Source organism: Gymnogyps californianus, chromosome 1, assembly GCF_018139145.2.
Source record: "Gymnogyps californianus isolate 813 chromosome 1, ASM1813914v2, whole genome shotgun sequence".
Classification (NCBI taxonomy): domain Eukaryota; kingdom Metazoa; phylum Chordata; class Aves; order Accipitriformes; family Cathartidae; genus Gymnogyps; species Gymnogyps californianus.
In genome coordinates this window covers 87274833-87289632 of record NC_059471.1, presented here as the reverse complement: position 1 = coordinate 87289632, position 14800 = coordinate 87274833, and the positions used below count along the sequence as shown (strand labels likewise).

Here is a 14800-nt window from a genome sequence, read left to right as displayed (position 1 = left end):
ATAGGCTTTACTCAGCCTGCTTCATGGAAGCTAGTATCAGAAACCCAACTGAAGAAACACTTTCCTTGGAGGTGAGAGAGGAACTCATAGCTCAGGAAAAGCACACCAGAGCTTTGAGCCTTCCAACTTCGGGCAGTTCCCAAGGCAGGAGTGTCTCTGACATAATCCAGACAAGTCTTCGGAGCTGTCTGAACTGGAGCATTGTTCCCAAGTTTCCCTATGAGCAGCAGCACCTACTGAAGGCATCGGGAACGCGTAGTTCACAACAGGCTCCCCTCTCCTCCCCCAAGAGGAACTTCACAAGTTTCTGGCTGTCGTCCGTGGTTCTTTAAACAAATTTAGAACTTGCCAAGTTCCTTGCATTCCTCCTGTCCTGCCGCGATGGTGGTGGGGAGTGAGGATCTCATCTTGCACAACTATATTCATAGCTTTTCTCATTTTGTTGAATTAATTAAAATTTGAACACTAAAAATTTATTTCAAGTAACAATTTTCTTAGGACATGAGACACATTTACTCAGGTCATTGTTCGTGTATCACCTATTACACCATTTATCCTTTCTGCCTATATAGATCTGTGTCATTTCCTTCTTCTTCACCCTACTGATTTCAGCCACATTTTTGTTCAGTCAGCCAAGGGCACCAACAGAAATTTTCATCGTAATGTATTCCCTAATCAACACTAGTCACTCCCTATGACACCACCAAGTTCAGTGTCCACAACCAGATCAGCATTTGCTAATCCAGCATTTGCTGACTTTAACAGAAGAGATCACAAAGATGACTACACTTGTACAATTAATAATACATAAGCCAAAGAAACAAAAAAAACCCACCTCCTCACATACTCTACCAGATAATTAAGAACAAAAATACATATGACATTAAGTACCGCTGATATGAGAAACTGTCTTTTGGGAATTAAGTAGAGTCCAAAAAAACCCCAACCAACCACATATTATTATAATAAAGCTAATTGGACATACTCATTTGGCACTTTAAAAATGTGTTCCTTTTATCACATGCAAAAACCACTTTTTCCCTAGAAATGCTGCAAATTCATCCCTTCAGATTCATTCCAACCACATCACAGCCCCACTGTACTAGCAAGGCATAACTAAATATGAAGTTTTGCATGAGAAATATGGGATTACTTACCATGCATTTGCCAAATGGGAAAAAAAAATAAAAGGTACCAAAATTCATTTTCCTTTTGCATTTTCCTCACAAGTTGTGTAAATGGTATTCATGACCACTAAATGACTGCATCCCTTTGCAAAATATATTAAAAAGCTCGATGCAAACTTTTGGTCCTTCTGTCCTGAGCCCAGCAGGATCACCACATTACCACGTACACCCTCGTGCCCTGGTATGAGGTATGTTGGTATCCTATGCTTCATTTCAAACTTCCTTCACACAGGCCTTGGCTCTGCTTCTTTAAGTTGAGTTCTAAGTGATCTTTGTTATATTAATTTTACTATAAAAGCAATACCTTTTTTATTTATGCAAGCCTTCAAAATAATGAATGTCTGCTAAATACTCCAGGAGCTCCATAAATATCTGCCAGCAAGCAGGAGTCCTTAACATTCTTCTTTGCTGACAAAATCTGTTCAAGAGCTCTGAACCATTTCAGCTTCCTGACCTTAAAAGCTGAAGGCTAACCTTGACTGAATGCATCTAATGCATCCTTTATTTCTCATAGCAGGAGGAGGGACAACCTTCTACCCTTTGCTCATTCCTGATCCTTTCAGGCAGAATGAAATGGGATGATTTAGGATGCTGGGGAGCTGGAATTTAGGGGTCTGCCTGAGGGACTCCCTTTTGTAGGATCCAAGCTTCAATGGAAACTTTCATGCCAGTGGTTCAAGGAAGAGCAACAACAGGGACTTAAAATTCCAAGTCCCAGCTTGATTCAGCATATTTTTAGTTCGCTAACACAAATGTATCTTGTAATGTAACACTAGCAATATTATAATATGTGAATTTATTTGTGCAAAAATGCATTTACACACACAGTTATGCCTTCTATATTGTAGACTTTCTAAAAGTCAGACTGCCTAACAAAATGTTTGAAATCTGAATAAAACCAGTAAGGGAACAAACTGAGCAAGAGATATTGCACATTGAGCAAGTTTACAGAATAAACATCAACTGCAAGTTACAGCACACACCCTTCTCTTGCCAAAAATATCAACAGGCTCATGCATGGAAAAGTACTCCTGTATTATTTTTCACTCACGCTCTGTACGTCCTTTTGGTGTAATTAAACTGTAAGTGATTTGAGGTTTAAGCAGGGACTGCCTTTTGCGACAGTTGCCAGCAGCCTCAGGTTACGAATGTGGTGGGAGATTTACAGTACCAGCAATAAAACAAGCAACCCTGAGCTTCCTAATTATATAAATCTGGTTATTTAATCCAAATTCTATTTTCGCCGTGGTGCTCACAGTGAAACTTATCGTTGAGATGTACACACATGAGATCTACCAGTAAGTTCACTAAAACCCAACAGCTCCCACATACTTCCTGATGATTAACAACCTTCGTCAACTTTTAGTTAAAAGATCAAAGTTAAATTTTAACTCCTGGACTCTCTTGCTTGCTATTGCATTCCAGGCATTCCCCCTTCTTTTTCAACATAAATCAGGCACTAAGTTGGCTCCAAACAATGTGGGTTTTTTTTTCTCCCTTGCTGCTGCTAAGCTCTACCAGAGGTTCTAACAAGAAAAGCAGTGGCTATTCTTACTTACAAAAGAGAATTATTTTAAAGTCTAATGCTGAAGGACATCTTCAGAATCTCAGAGATACAAATGGCTCTCAGCATCGTGGCACAACAGGTCCACTGCCTGAATTCAGCTCTTGCTTCACATTCTAAGATTCATCATCAGACACAAAGTTACTGTCAAAAGAAAACCAGCCTGTTGGCTGACCTTTCCCGTGGTTTTTGGTGTGCCTCGCTACAGTCAGGAGCACGTTTTTTCTAGTATCCAGCCAATCTTCTGTGTTTCGAAACAATGCCACATTTGTTTCCAAATACCGAATATAAGACTTGATGTAATAAAGTTTGAAAAATCTTCAGATAAATTACTGTATTTTTAATTGTCATTACGTACAGACTAATATTTGATAATTAATAGCTCTCATCATTTACTGAGCTACATTTGCTCTCCAACAATTAGCAGCAGGGGGAGCTACTTATTTTTCCAAGTTTTCTCATGACCTAAAATTTCTTGTATTTCTTCCTATATTTTACAGGAGTGACAAAATGAACGTTTTTTACTTTGAAATCGCTAGGCCCTATCTGCACTTGCCAGAAACAGATGCAGCTCCTGGACTGTAACACTAACAGAAAAAGGAAAGACAATTACAGAGCAAACCTTTCATTTCATTTTCCCTCATATTTAACCAGCATACATTCTGTTTTGCACACAGTACTTCGCAATTTCAGTCATCGCTTAGAAATCATACCTCTCGAGCTTTAAAAAAAAAACCCACTTAGTGAAACTTGTGCAATGCACAAATGCATCCCTAGATATAATGAGTGGTGTCTTGTTGGCGTATTTTCTTTTTAAACCTTCCCCTCTCCATCAGGAGGAAAGAGATGAGTCTTATAATAGTCTCCAAAGATTAAAGTTTATTTCTTTAAAAAGTATTTGTATTGAGCTCTGTCTCAACTTCTTTTTTCCAGTAAAGCTAAGGACATTCAAATGAAAAAAAAAAAGTGCATTAATCATGTTTTTACATACGGTAATTTTAGAAAAATCATCATTATAAAACACATACTCTAATTTATAAGCAAACTTATAAATCAAGGTTGTTCTTTTTTAAACATAATAATACTTTAAACTCCAGAAAGCACATTACAGTGCCACAGAACTGTTCAAGCAGCAGACTAAAAGCTGGCTTCCCTAACGTTTCACAGCTTTGGTCCTTTAATGCAGACCCGAAACCCCTGCAGCCGGCTGGGAGGCGCTTTCAACCCCAGCCATGGGCGGAAGCAACCCACCACCGCCCTGGGCGCCGCCGCTGAGGCTTCTTGCAGGGCTGAAGGGCCCCGTTTTTAGGACGAGGAGGCTTGCCCTCGGGGGAAGCACCGCCTCAGCAGCCTGAGGGATGACAGCAAGGCGTGAGGGGCAGGCACAACCCCCCTGTCAACCGCACCCTCCCCAGAGCTGCGCCGCGGGGAACAGCCCGCCGCCCGCCCCGAGCCCAGCGGGGCGGGCAGGGGAGGCCCGCGGCCGCCTCCCCGGCACCGAGCCTGACCGGCCCCGGCTGCCCCGGGCGCGGCCGGCAGAGCCCGGCACCTGCCAAACCCGGGCAGGGGGAGAACGGCCGCACGGTCACGCGCCCTCAGCGGCCCGAGCCTCGCGCCGGCCGTTAAATTCGAATTGCAGAGAGGCCGGGCGCCGCCAACTCGGGCCTGCAGGCTCGGGCAGCGGAGCGGCACCTCCGTCTGCGTGGCGGGGGGGGGAGAAAGGGGGGTCGTGGCCAGCCCTGGTGTTTCGGAGGGTGGGCGAGGCGGGGAGGCCGCTCCCCGGTGGCGACTCCAGACCCCGCCTGGGGGGGGGGGACGGGGCTGCCGGTGCCCTCCTCCCGGCCCCGGCGGGGTGCGAGGGGTGAAGCGGAGCTCCTGCCCCGGCGTGCGCGGGGCCAAGGGCTCCCGTTCGGCTCTGCGTCCACAGCCCTCACCTTGAGCAACGTATCCGCCAGGTAGATGGCGCACCAGCCCCCCAGCACGCACACCACCACCGGGATCGGGATCATTGTTGCAGCCGAGGCGCTGGCGGCGGCCGCGGTTCATGCGGAGGAGCCCCCGGAACTAAACCTGCCCCGGAACCTTTCTCCATCAGCTATGCTGCCCGGTCGGACGCTTCCGGGCACCGCGTCGAGCGAGGGCAGGTGCCGGAGTGACGTCACGGCCTAGTGCGCAGGGGAACGGGGGTCGTCACCACGCCGCGCGGTGCGCGTGCGCAGTGAGCAGGCCGCCCCTCCCGCCACCGCGAGGCTCGGGGCGGACTGCGCCTGCGCGGCGGGCTGGCGGGGGCGGGAAGGGGCTGTACGTTGAGGGGCGGCCTGGCGGCGTTCCTCCTCCTTTTGCTAAATTTACTTCAGCTATTTATGTGTACGTACGTCGTGAAGAGTTGTAACGATGCACCCGCGTGGTCTTTTTATGTTCCTGTTGAATGACAGAGGCAGTCGCAGGCGAGCCCCCCCTTAGCAGAGCCCAGCAGCCGCTCCCTGTGAGGCCCCGACAGTGCCCGTGGCGCTGCGGGTGGAGGAGCTGGAGTCCTCTGGAGAGGCTATACTGAAAATGATCAGGAAAACATGGGGGAGAATAAAAGTAATTTGTGGTGATGAGATTAAAGCGGATTGTGGAAGCACTGCAGTGATGAGGGAGTGATAGGATTCCTTTTAACTGCTGACGTGCTTCCAGAAATTTAACACTGACTTCATGACAGAACAAAATCGTTTCATGAAGCTTGTTGTAAGAGTGACTTTCAGGCAAGCGCTCTCCGGGCTGTTGTGTTTCCTTCCCAGTCCACTACCATACTAATTCTCTGATTGTGTGCCTCTCTTGATCTCTCCCGCTCCTCTCGTGCATGTTTTTCGCTGTTACTAGAAGTGGAACATGCCATGAGGTCGCTAATCTTGAGAGCTGATTTCTCAGGGCCTTTCTTAGTTTAAAAACTTTCACTCAGAGCTTGAACACTAAAAGCAAACAAGTACAAGATTTGGCAAAGGTTGAGGGAAAGTATTTATTTGCCTACACAAACTATGCAAATTGAACTGCCCCTCCCCTCCCTTCCCCCTGTGAAAAAGATGCACTATCATGCCCTCAGTTTTCTCATTATTTCTAAAGATTTTTCGGGAATCAAGACAGCGGCAGTGGGAGAGCCCTCTGCAGTTTGAATGAAGACAGTAGCAGTGGGAGAGCCCTCTGCAGTTTGTGGCTTCCAGTCCACCTTTTCCTGTGTGCTCCACATAAACTTTCCTCGGCCTTGGTTTGTGAGAAACCACTCAGAAGGGCATCTCTCTCCTGAAGATGCTTATTCCATCCATCCTTCAGCTGTGATGCGTTAGTCTGTGGGTTCATGGACCATTCTGTGGAAGAGCTGGGACTGCTGTTAGGAGAAGGGTTTATAAAACCAACCACAGCCTGTCTTTTCCACACAAAAAGCTTTGTAGAAGTTGTGTTTCTAAAAAAGATATAGCAGTGTCTGTTCTTTGAATCAAAAAATGCATCGAGCCCTCCCTTTGCTAGAATTTATGTGTTTTTAATGCTGTTTTTCAGTCACATTTTCAGATTTTTAAGCTCTTCCTTTGTTCCATTTATGCTTCTTCATCCTGTCCTTCCCAAAATGGATGCTGTGAGCTTTTCTTATGCTACCAGCAGGAAGAACATCTCAGCTCTGAACTCCTTGGCTCCTTTCAGCTCCCTTTCTTTTCACTGATAACATGGCATTGCTGAGGGGGAATAAGGAGCTGTACCCCAGGAGATGGTTAGATCAGCAAGCAAGTAAAGGGAGACAGCCCTGGCCAATCTCATCATTGGCCATTGTGGGGGCAGAGGGGGAAGTGAGAACTGGTGATGCACGCCTGCTCTCACTTGTTCTCTGGTTGGTGAATTTGCCTTTCATCTCAAGTCAGGGATGGTTTTCCCCCAAGTTTAGATTTTCCATCATCCTTAAACCCCTACCCTTTGGTGGGAGCTGTTCATGTTAATTGATGCGTTATGAGAACTTCGGAAAGAATTTCATTCCAAAATAAAAGCTGAAGAATTACAGGAAGTGTATCCAGCCCTGCATGCAATCAGATTTGAGTTTGTGCACTGACATAGACAACTTTGAGATGTCCCCAGCATCTAAAAGAAATTATAAACAGAGTCCCAGAATAGTCAGATCTGATTATGACTTTTCTGCACTGGTTCCCAATCTAGCAAGTTCAAATGCAAATCATTGAGAAATGATGCAAATATGGTTAATTCTACACCTTATTGGTTGAAAACTCAAGTTGTTCCACAGACCAACATGCATTTAATATAAATATACAAAATTTATCCTAGTAGTGGTGTTTGGAAGCAATGGAGGGGAATCATATTTAAACAGTTAAGAACAGGAGTATTTTACTAGTGGCATAGCCTCACACAAATCAAGCATACTAAATGTTTAGTTTGCTTGTTTGGGCATGTTTAAATGATCCAGTTGATAAACAGCTTTTGTAACATTATTGTGTTTTTCTTCCATGTTCACTTAGTATACTGTATAAAATACAGACCTGAATTTTATTGAGTTGGCATAGAAATTCCCAGTGCAACTAAAAAGGAATGCAACTAAAATACACAGTCTGTATTTTATTGCTAGAAAGTTTATCACAGGAAAACAAACAAAAATGAGAATTTTGTAGAATGCAGAAGATAGACATTCTGAGTGAACGGCCAGCCCTGCCGTTTTTACTTGTGTAACTTGAGTGGGCATGTTGCCCCTGGCAGAAAGACAAAATTAATCCTTGTTCCCATGGAATGAAACTGTTGCAGACTGTGAAGTGTTACAAGGAGAGATTGCATTTTGCATTTTGAAAGTTAAGGTATTCAGGATTAAAGATTTCCACTTCAAAATGGTTCAGGAGGTAGTACACATATTGATACACTTTTTACCGCTGCTCATTTTTTCTTGCAGCCACGTATTAAGCTAAAGTAGTGACTAAAGCATAATGCCATACAGTAATCGGGTTAGTGCACGGTATCCATATGTTGTTACAAAGCAGTGTAACTATCAGAGTTTTAGAAGTCACAGCTGAGGTGTATGTTAATGGAAGGGCGTGCGTGGACCTCAAAAGGGCAAGTATCAAAGAATGTTAGAAAAGGATATATATCAGTCATCGTACAAGAGTATCTAAGTCCATGCAAAAACATTTTTAGACAGAAAAAGAATACTCTCATAAGCATAATAATACTGATTAAATGTAATTTGGCAAGTAAATATCAAACAGAATGTGTTAATAATAATTAAGATATTATCAAATTCAGTTAGCGGCTTAATATCATAGGCATCTTTTTCTAGACATAGTAAATATATTTATCTTAAAATGAATTATCAACATGCCTAATAATTAATCTCTTCAACTTTGATCTGCTATTGAAGTAGATATGTGATTATTCAGATATTACCATAGAAGACACATTGTAAAATAAAAGTAAAACCAGTCTTAACAACACTTTCAAAAGCTCTGATGTTAGAGGGGTTTGCAGGGCTTCAGGGAAATTGTACCTGATCACAGTTCATTGCAGGCTCAGACCTAAAATCAGCTAAGATGTGGATTTTGGCATGGAGAGGTTGTAAATCTTGCCAGTTTGAAGACAATGCAATCAGAACATGACTTGGTTGGATAAGTGTTTAAGCCTTGAGGAGAGCAAATCGGTTTTTATATGTGTTCTGAGTAGTATTCATCAACAGATTGTTGGTCATTGAGATGAGCTAAAGAGAGGAAAGGAAGGCTGGAATAAGACGTGATTCTGCAAACGTTTATGTGCCAGCGTAACTTGAAATGAAGGGGTGCTTTCATGGAGTACGTGAATGTTTGCAGAATGAGCGCCCAAGTCTAGCTGAGAATTTAAAGTACAGGCAAAGATGCATGAAAGAAGAAATAGATGGGTAAAGATGAAATAGATGGTCCATTAAGCACTTCTGCAGCTTAGGAGATTGCTTCTGGAGGGAATAAAAAGATCAGAGTAAAGAAGAAATCTGAGACACAAGAGGAGAGGTACAGAGACTGGCACACTACAGAGATGTATATAGCATTGGTTGTAAATGTTTGAAGGACAAATACATTTTCATTTACCTTACTAATGTTATTATGTAAAAATCTCAGTATATGGGAGAAATTCAGCTAATGGGAATTATGGAGACATGTAATATGTGTGATCTTTTAAACTGAAACCCAAACAAGAAAAGAAAAAAAACTTTTATCCTTGCTGTGCCTAGAAAAGAAAAGAGCAGAATGTTACACAATTTTCTTGATAGTTTTTTATGTTCCAATTACAGTACAAAACAGTCTTGCTTTATTTAAATAGAAATGAGGTCAAAATATTCTGTTAAGGTTCAGGATTTGTTTGCAGTATTTAACCTGGTTACCAAAAATACATGCTGGAAAGGTGGGATTTTGACTCTTAAAACAAATGAAATTTGTTCTTAAGTCACTGTTCATATGAACAATGCAAGTAAAGGAAAGGCACAAGCGTTCATAGAAACATGTCTTTACTAGGTTTATCTGCTACAAAGAGTAGCTTTTTCACCATTTGTTAATTACTAGTGCTGATCAATAACAAGACAAATGACAGGTTTTTCTTAATTGTTATCAATTTGCAGCATTTACCCATCCATCATAATTCTGTTAGGCACATCATGACTGGAATTATATCTAAAAGAAGGTCCTCCAAAGCTGTTGCACTCCAAGGAGAAATGAGTGTCAAATTCCAAAGAAAAACAAAGGAAAAGGAGAAACTTGAGAGATGTGGCTCGAATATTATTCTAGAATACAGTTCTGCAAGAATATTAGTTTGGGGCTTCAGCTACTCATTTTAGCTGATAGTCTTGCTCATGAGTTTACCTAAACTGCAGGAAAGAAAGGGCTCAGTTAGTGAAGGAGCAGAGCACACAAGGGAAGCTAATGCCAAACACTTGTTGTGGGGTTTTTTTTGCTTTAAAATACCTGTGACGTCCCTATGTACACGATCCTCTATTCTACTGCAGAATGCAAAATAAATATAGAATAGTTTCAGTCCAACGGGTATTGTTTCATGCTTACTGTAACCTGTATTAGACCTATCAAGTTTGAACTCCAAAACTTGTAGGGCAGCCTTGAACCCTAGGGAAAGAAGTGCACCTAGCTTGAGTAAGTCAAAGTGAGATAACACTTTGGAGAAGACAAAATAGTTTGTAGTTCATCGTTTAACAGAGTGTTAAAGCCTGTAGCATTTGTATTCACCTATGCATATATGGTATTTAGCTGTTTTGAATAATAGGAATGTCTTGCACAGGATGAATGGATGAGGATATCACCATAACTGTCCACCTGGACTGTACAGATGGTTGAAGTAGCTCCTGAATTGCTTCATCCTACAGCATAGCACTCAGTTAAACCAGCACTGACTTTGCTCTATCTCAAGGACCAGGCTGTAAGGAGCTGCTTCATGATCACATAGCCCTCCACGCAGTGGATAAACTGTCGTCTTGACTGGTGTCCCAGTACTAGAAATCCCCTCTGCCCCTTGTCAGCCAGAGCACCTGTGAACTACCCGTGACAAAACAGCGGTTTTGCCTTACATAGATCAGTTTATGTTAGGAACCCGAGCTAAGAATGTCTCCTTTCTTCCTAATAAAAATAAATAATCAGTTTGAGAGTTGGGTGCAATAAAGCTGTGAACATCTCCATGGATACTCTAGTCAGAGTATAAAGATTATGGCCTAGCACCTCACTGACAGTTGGTGGGCACAGAAAACAGAGAGCAGCCTGCAGTTCTCAAAAGTCATTTCCAGGACAGATGATTTTCAAGCACCACTTTTAGCTCCAGATCTGGAGAACTGAACTGTACTTCAAAGGGCTACCCCCTGTGTTGCACAGCCTGATGTGACTGAATGAAGCAGCTTAATATTTATAGTTTATTTTTTCAGGTTTGTTATTACCCTTGGATAGAAGATATTGCCAGTCCACAACCCTAGTTCATATGGGCGTAAAGTAAGATGTGAAAATTTTAAAAACTACTTTGTATAATTTCCTAAGAGAAACTGTTTATACTATTTTTAATACTTGAGATTTGATATTGTGTTGGGAAACATCATTTAGAAATCAGCAGCTGGAGGACTTTACTGGTCTTTCTGTGCCAACACTGATTTCTTTTGGCAATTTCTCTCTGAACAGGTACAACATTTGTATGGCAGGAGACCACAGATGACTGAAAAATGTTCCTGTAGCAGATCTGATTGAATAAAAGGAAAGTTTGATATAGATCATGTTTAACTACTTGATAGATAGGTATAACTGGTAGATTTATTCATATCTTCACCATGGAAAGCATTCATTCTTAATTGCCTTATTTTTCAGAACGTTGGAGGTATGAGAAGCTAAGGATTTTTTTCCTTATGACTCATGGGAACTAAGATAAGTGTCCTGATATTGATTCAAACTTTAAAAATGTTCACACTCACAGTTTATCAATCTTCATCCTTTATTTTCTGTTCAGCAAATACAAACCAAATCACGTATGATTCAGCAGGTTGGTGCAGTTGTCCTTGAATCTGGTCATTTTTTATCTAAAGGCATTCATTTCTTTATAATGTCCTTGATATTTTGCTTCCTCCAGCCCATTGCCTCATCTTCCTTGTTCTGGGTGCATCTTTCTACCAGGCAGATTTTTTGCATCTCAACCATGTGTTTATTCCTGTTAATATGCCATTTAGATGAGGAATCATCAGAAATTAGTCTTTCTTCTCTTTGTTAGACTTCAGATGATTGCTCTCACAGTGGGATCATAGCTGTGTGTGAGCTGATTACCTGCACAGCTGCAATTTTGTTTCATGCTTTATTACAAGAGATAAGTACATTGCTTTGTGTGGTGCTGAGTCCCCAAGTCCTCTGGTGTATCTGTGCCTAGTTCTTGTACATCTTTGGGTCGGATGGGTACAATGGCAAAATTCCTTACTGTACGTCAGGTGAGGTCTTAATCTGACCGTTGAAGACAAGAGCTAATAGTGTTCAGCAGATGTAATCAGCTGACGGGGATGGCCTTCATCAAAAGAAGTCCATTATGGGATTGAAAAAGAGAGTAGATGCCTATTCGGATTATCCTGATTTGTGAAAATTATGAGTAGTCTTTCTGTTCAAAATTTCACCAATGATTCAGTCAGTTCCTATTTTGTCAAACTTGTTTGCCCAGAACAATATCTGATGGTGCAATGTCATGTTTTGTGTTTCTTTTCCAAATGATGCTGAATCATTATAGCAGACAGGATGTTCACAAAATCAGCATGTCATTTAAAATTCATATTGTCTTCAAAATCTGCCAATGCCCTTGCTCTTTCTTATGGTATCAGCTTTGCCAGGTATAGTGGCTAAAATTTCCCAGGAGAAAAGTGGAAACAAATTTGTTGCTTGGACGTCATCATCACATTTCAGTTACTCAAAACATTTTGGTAAGTAAGAATTTTACAGAATACAAGGCAACATGGAATATGGCTTTTGGGTAATTCAGTGGTCAAAGCTATGATGATCTAGCATTTGTGTGGGTTATATTCATAATGCGGTTTTTAGAACTTAATACAAATTCTTAGATGATGCTAACAATGCTATTAAAAGATGCTGGAACTCTGAAATTTAGAACAAGGTCACTGGCAGCCTCTAATGAGACCATCTTCTTAATACAGGGCTAATTATTTCTTGATGGAACAGTCTGTGATAATAATCACCATGCTTTTATATGGAAAAGAAAGAGAGCATGCAGGAGTTGATTTAATATTTAGCAGCTCAGAAAAGTCACAGAAACAAAATCAGCTAACTTAGATATGTTTGTTGATTTCCTGTCCACTAGATAATAGCAAACATTTTTGCATGCTATTTTATGTCATTCATTATTTAAATAGCCTGATGTTATTGTTGTTGGCATCGCTGTACAAGTAGAAACTCAAGAGAAAGTGCTTGATTTTTTCTTGATATTAAGAAACATATAGATTGGGGGAAACGAGGAGAAACAATCAAACAGTAGATGATACTTCCTCAACTTTTCTTTTGACAAAGCAGCTGAGGTCTGATATTCTTTCTGCAATCTAGGACTGAAAATTTTTTTCAGTTTAAAGCAAGAGTAAGAATGGGCTCTGATGCCTGGTAATTGCTAGCTCCACTGTATTTTAAATTTTTGTAGTTCTGTCTAACCTCATATGGCTGGGTACCATTGCTAAAAGTCTCTGTCTTTCATCAAGCCCATGTGCCAAATCATTGTTACATGGAGTAGATACATCTTCACTAGGGGAAAAGAGCCCAAAAGTACAAATAAAATCTGTGTGAATTAGACAATGGATGGTGTTATTTTTTTTCCAGGATCCTCTATGTTAGTCCTCTGATAAATCTGTCTGATAGCAGGTTTCTTATTTTTAAATCTTAGTCAATAACTTCAGTGTGTTGAATGAAGAGAATAGTTGCACTAGTTGCACTGCAACTTTAGTTTTCGTATTCTTCACCAAGCAATTCAAATGAAGGTAGTGATAGGAATTAATTAACCAAATACTTAATATCGTGGGTCTACTATTCTTACCTAGTAATAAACTGTAATTTATAGAGCTAAAATTAAGATAGGGAAGCAAAGTTTTGCATTGCCAAAGATCTATAATATGTTGCTACTACTTGGTAATTTGAAGCAAAACTCCAGGAATGTATTTTTTAACTTTTTACTTTAAAGAAGTCTTATTTCAAGTGAGCTGAGGCTGTGACTGCTCCTTTGTTGACTTGCATTTTCAATTGTATCACATTGTTTGCATTACACTAAAACATTTTGGACTATAATAGAAAAAATATTTTTCTTTTGGGAGCCTCAAGGAAGTCATATCTGTGCTCATGAGGTTTCTCAAAAACCAAAACATTTAAGTAAACATATTAAATAGTGACAGCTTAAGGAAACAATTCTGACATTATACAGTGAAATATCTCAGTCAAGAAGTAAGATACATACACGTTTCTGTTAACCATCAACTTCTCTTTCGAAACTAATAAGCTGTTCCAGGAAGCATGTTAATTAGACAAGCTTCTAGGAATGCAACAAAAGTATATTTTGAACTATATTGGGATTTTCATACTTCAAAAAAATACATTGTTACTATGTCTTCTGGATCTCTGTACATGAGACATAATAATTTTATGCAGTGTGTGTCAACGTACCTGGCCCTAACTCGCCAGGCATTGAATCCGTCATCTGAAATGCACATATGCCTCATTATTTATGTACTAAATCATCTGCTGCCTGTATTTAGCAGATGAATCTGCAAGTCATGGGGCTGGGCATCCCAGTGGTTATTCAAGGGTAATGGTACTCTGCAAAATAATAATAAAATTGTCTATTTTTCCCTTTAAAATTTACTCTGATCTACATTTTCTGATATTAGTGATAAAATTTGGGTTTACTCCTTTTATCCCCACAATTTAATACAGTTTAGGTGTGATAGTTTATAGGTGTTAGGTATGTGACAGAGGTAGATTCTTTTCCTGTTTACACATCACTAAGATTATCTATTAAATTACTTGTCACTGCTATGAAAATTTGTTGAAGGAAACAGTGTTGAGCTGGTATTTCTTAGGCATATTTGCAAGATGATGGGATTATGAAATGTAAGCAATGGCCTACCTTTGCTAAATTAATGACACATGGAAGAACTGTGTATTCCAGAGCTGGTTTGTAATATAACTATTGTAATATAAATTGAAATAAATTCATGTACAAGACCAAGTTACAAAAATGTATTGCCTCTTTCATGGCCTTCTTATACTTTTGTTGTAAATATGAACCTTCACAAGGAGGTACGCAAAGTCACTTATCTGACTCCAGCTTTGCTTTACTGTGGTCTCAACCGCCTGGAAGGCAGGACCTTAGACTGTAACAGCAAACTCCTCCATTCCAGGCAAAAGACAGGTCTGTGAGCCCTCTTGTGAACTCTGCCATGTTTCAAGTGCAATAGCCTTCTCATGCCTCAAAATATTTGACAACAGCCATGCCCAGCCTTTCTAAGGAATAGGCCAAGGCGTCTCCTTGGAACGAGCTGGTT

At 40.9% G+C, this 14800-nt stretch overlaps 1 protein-coding gene across 1 annotated transcript in view; it reads right to left on the bottom strand.

Annotated features, from left to right (window-relative positions):
- MBTPS2 (membrane bound transcription factor peptidase, site 2) overlaps nt 1-4760 on the bottom strand; it is a 32366-nt gene extending 27606 nt beyond the window's left edge. Inside the window, exon 1 of the mRNA XM_050907953.1 lies at nt 4686-4760. Coding sequence (XP_050763910.1) covers nt 4686-4760 — 75 coding nt within the window. The remainder of the gene's footprint in view (nt 1-4685) is intronic.
- Between the last annotated feature and the right edge of the window lie 10040 nt (nt 4761-14800).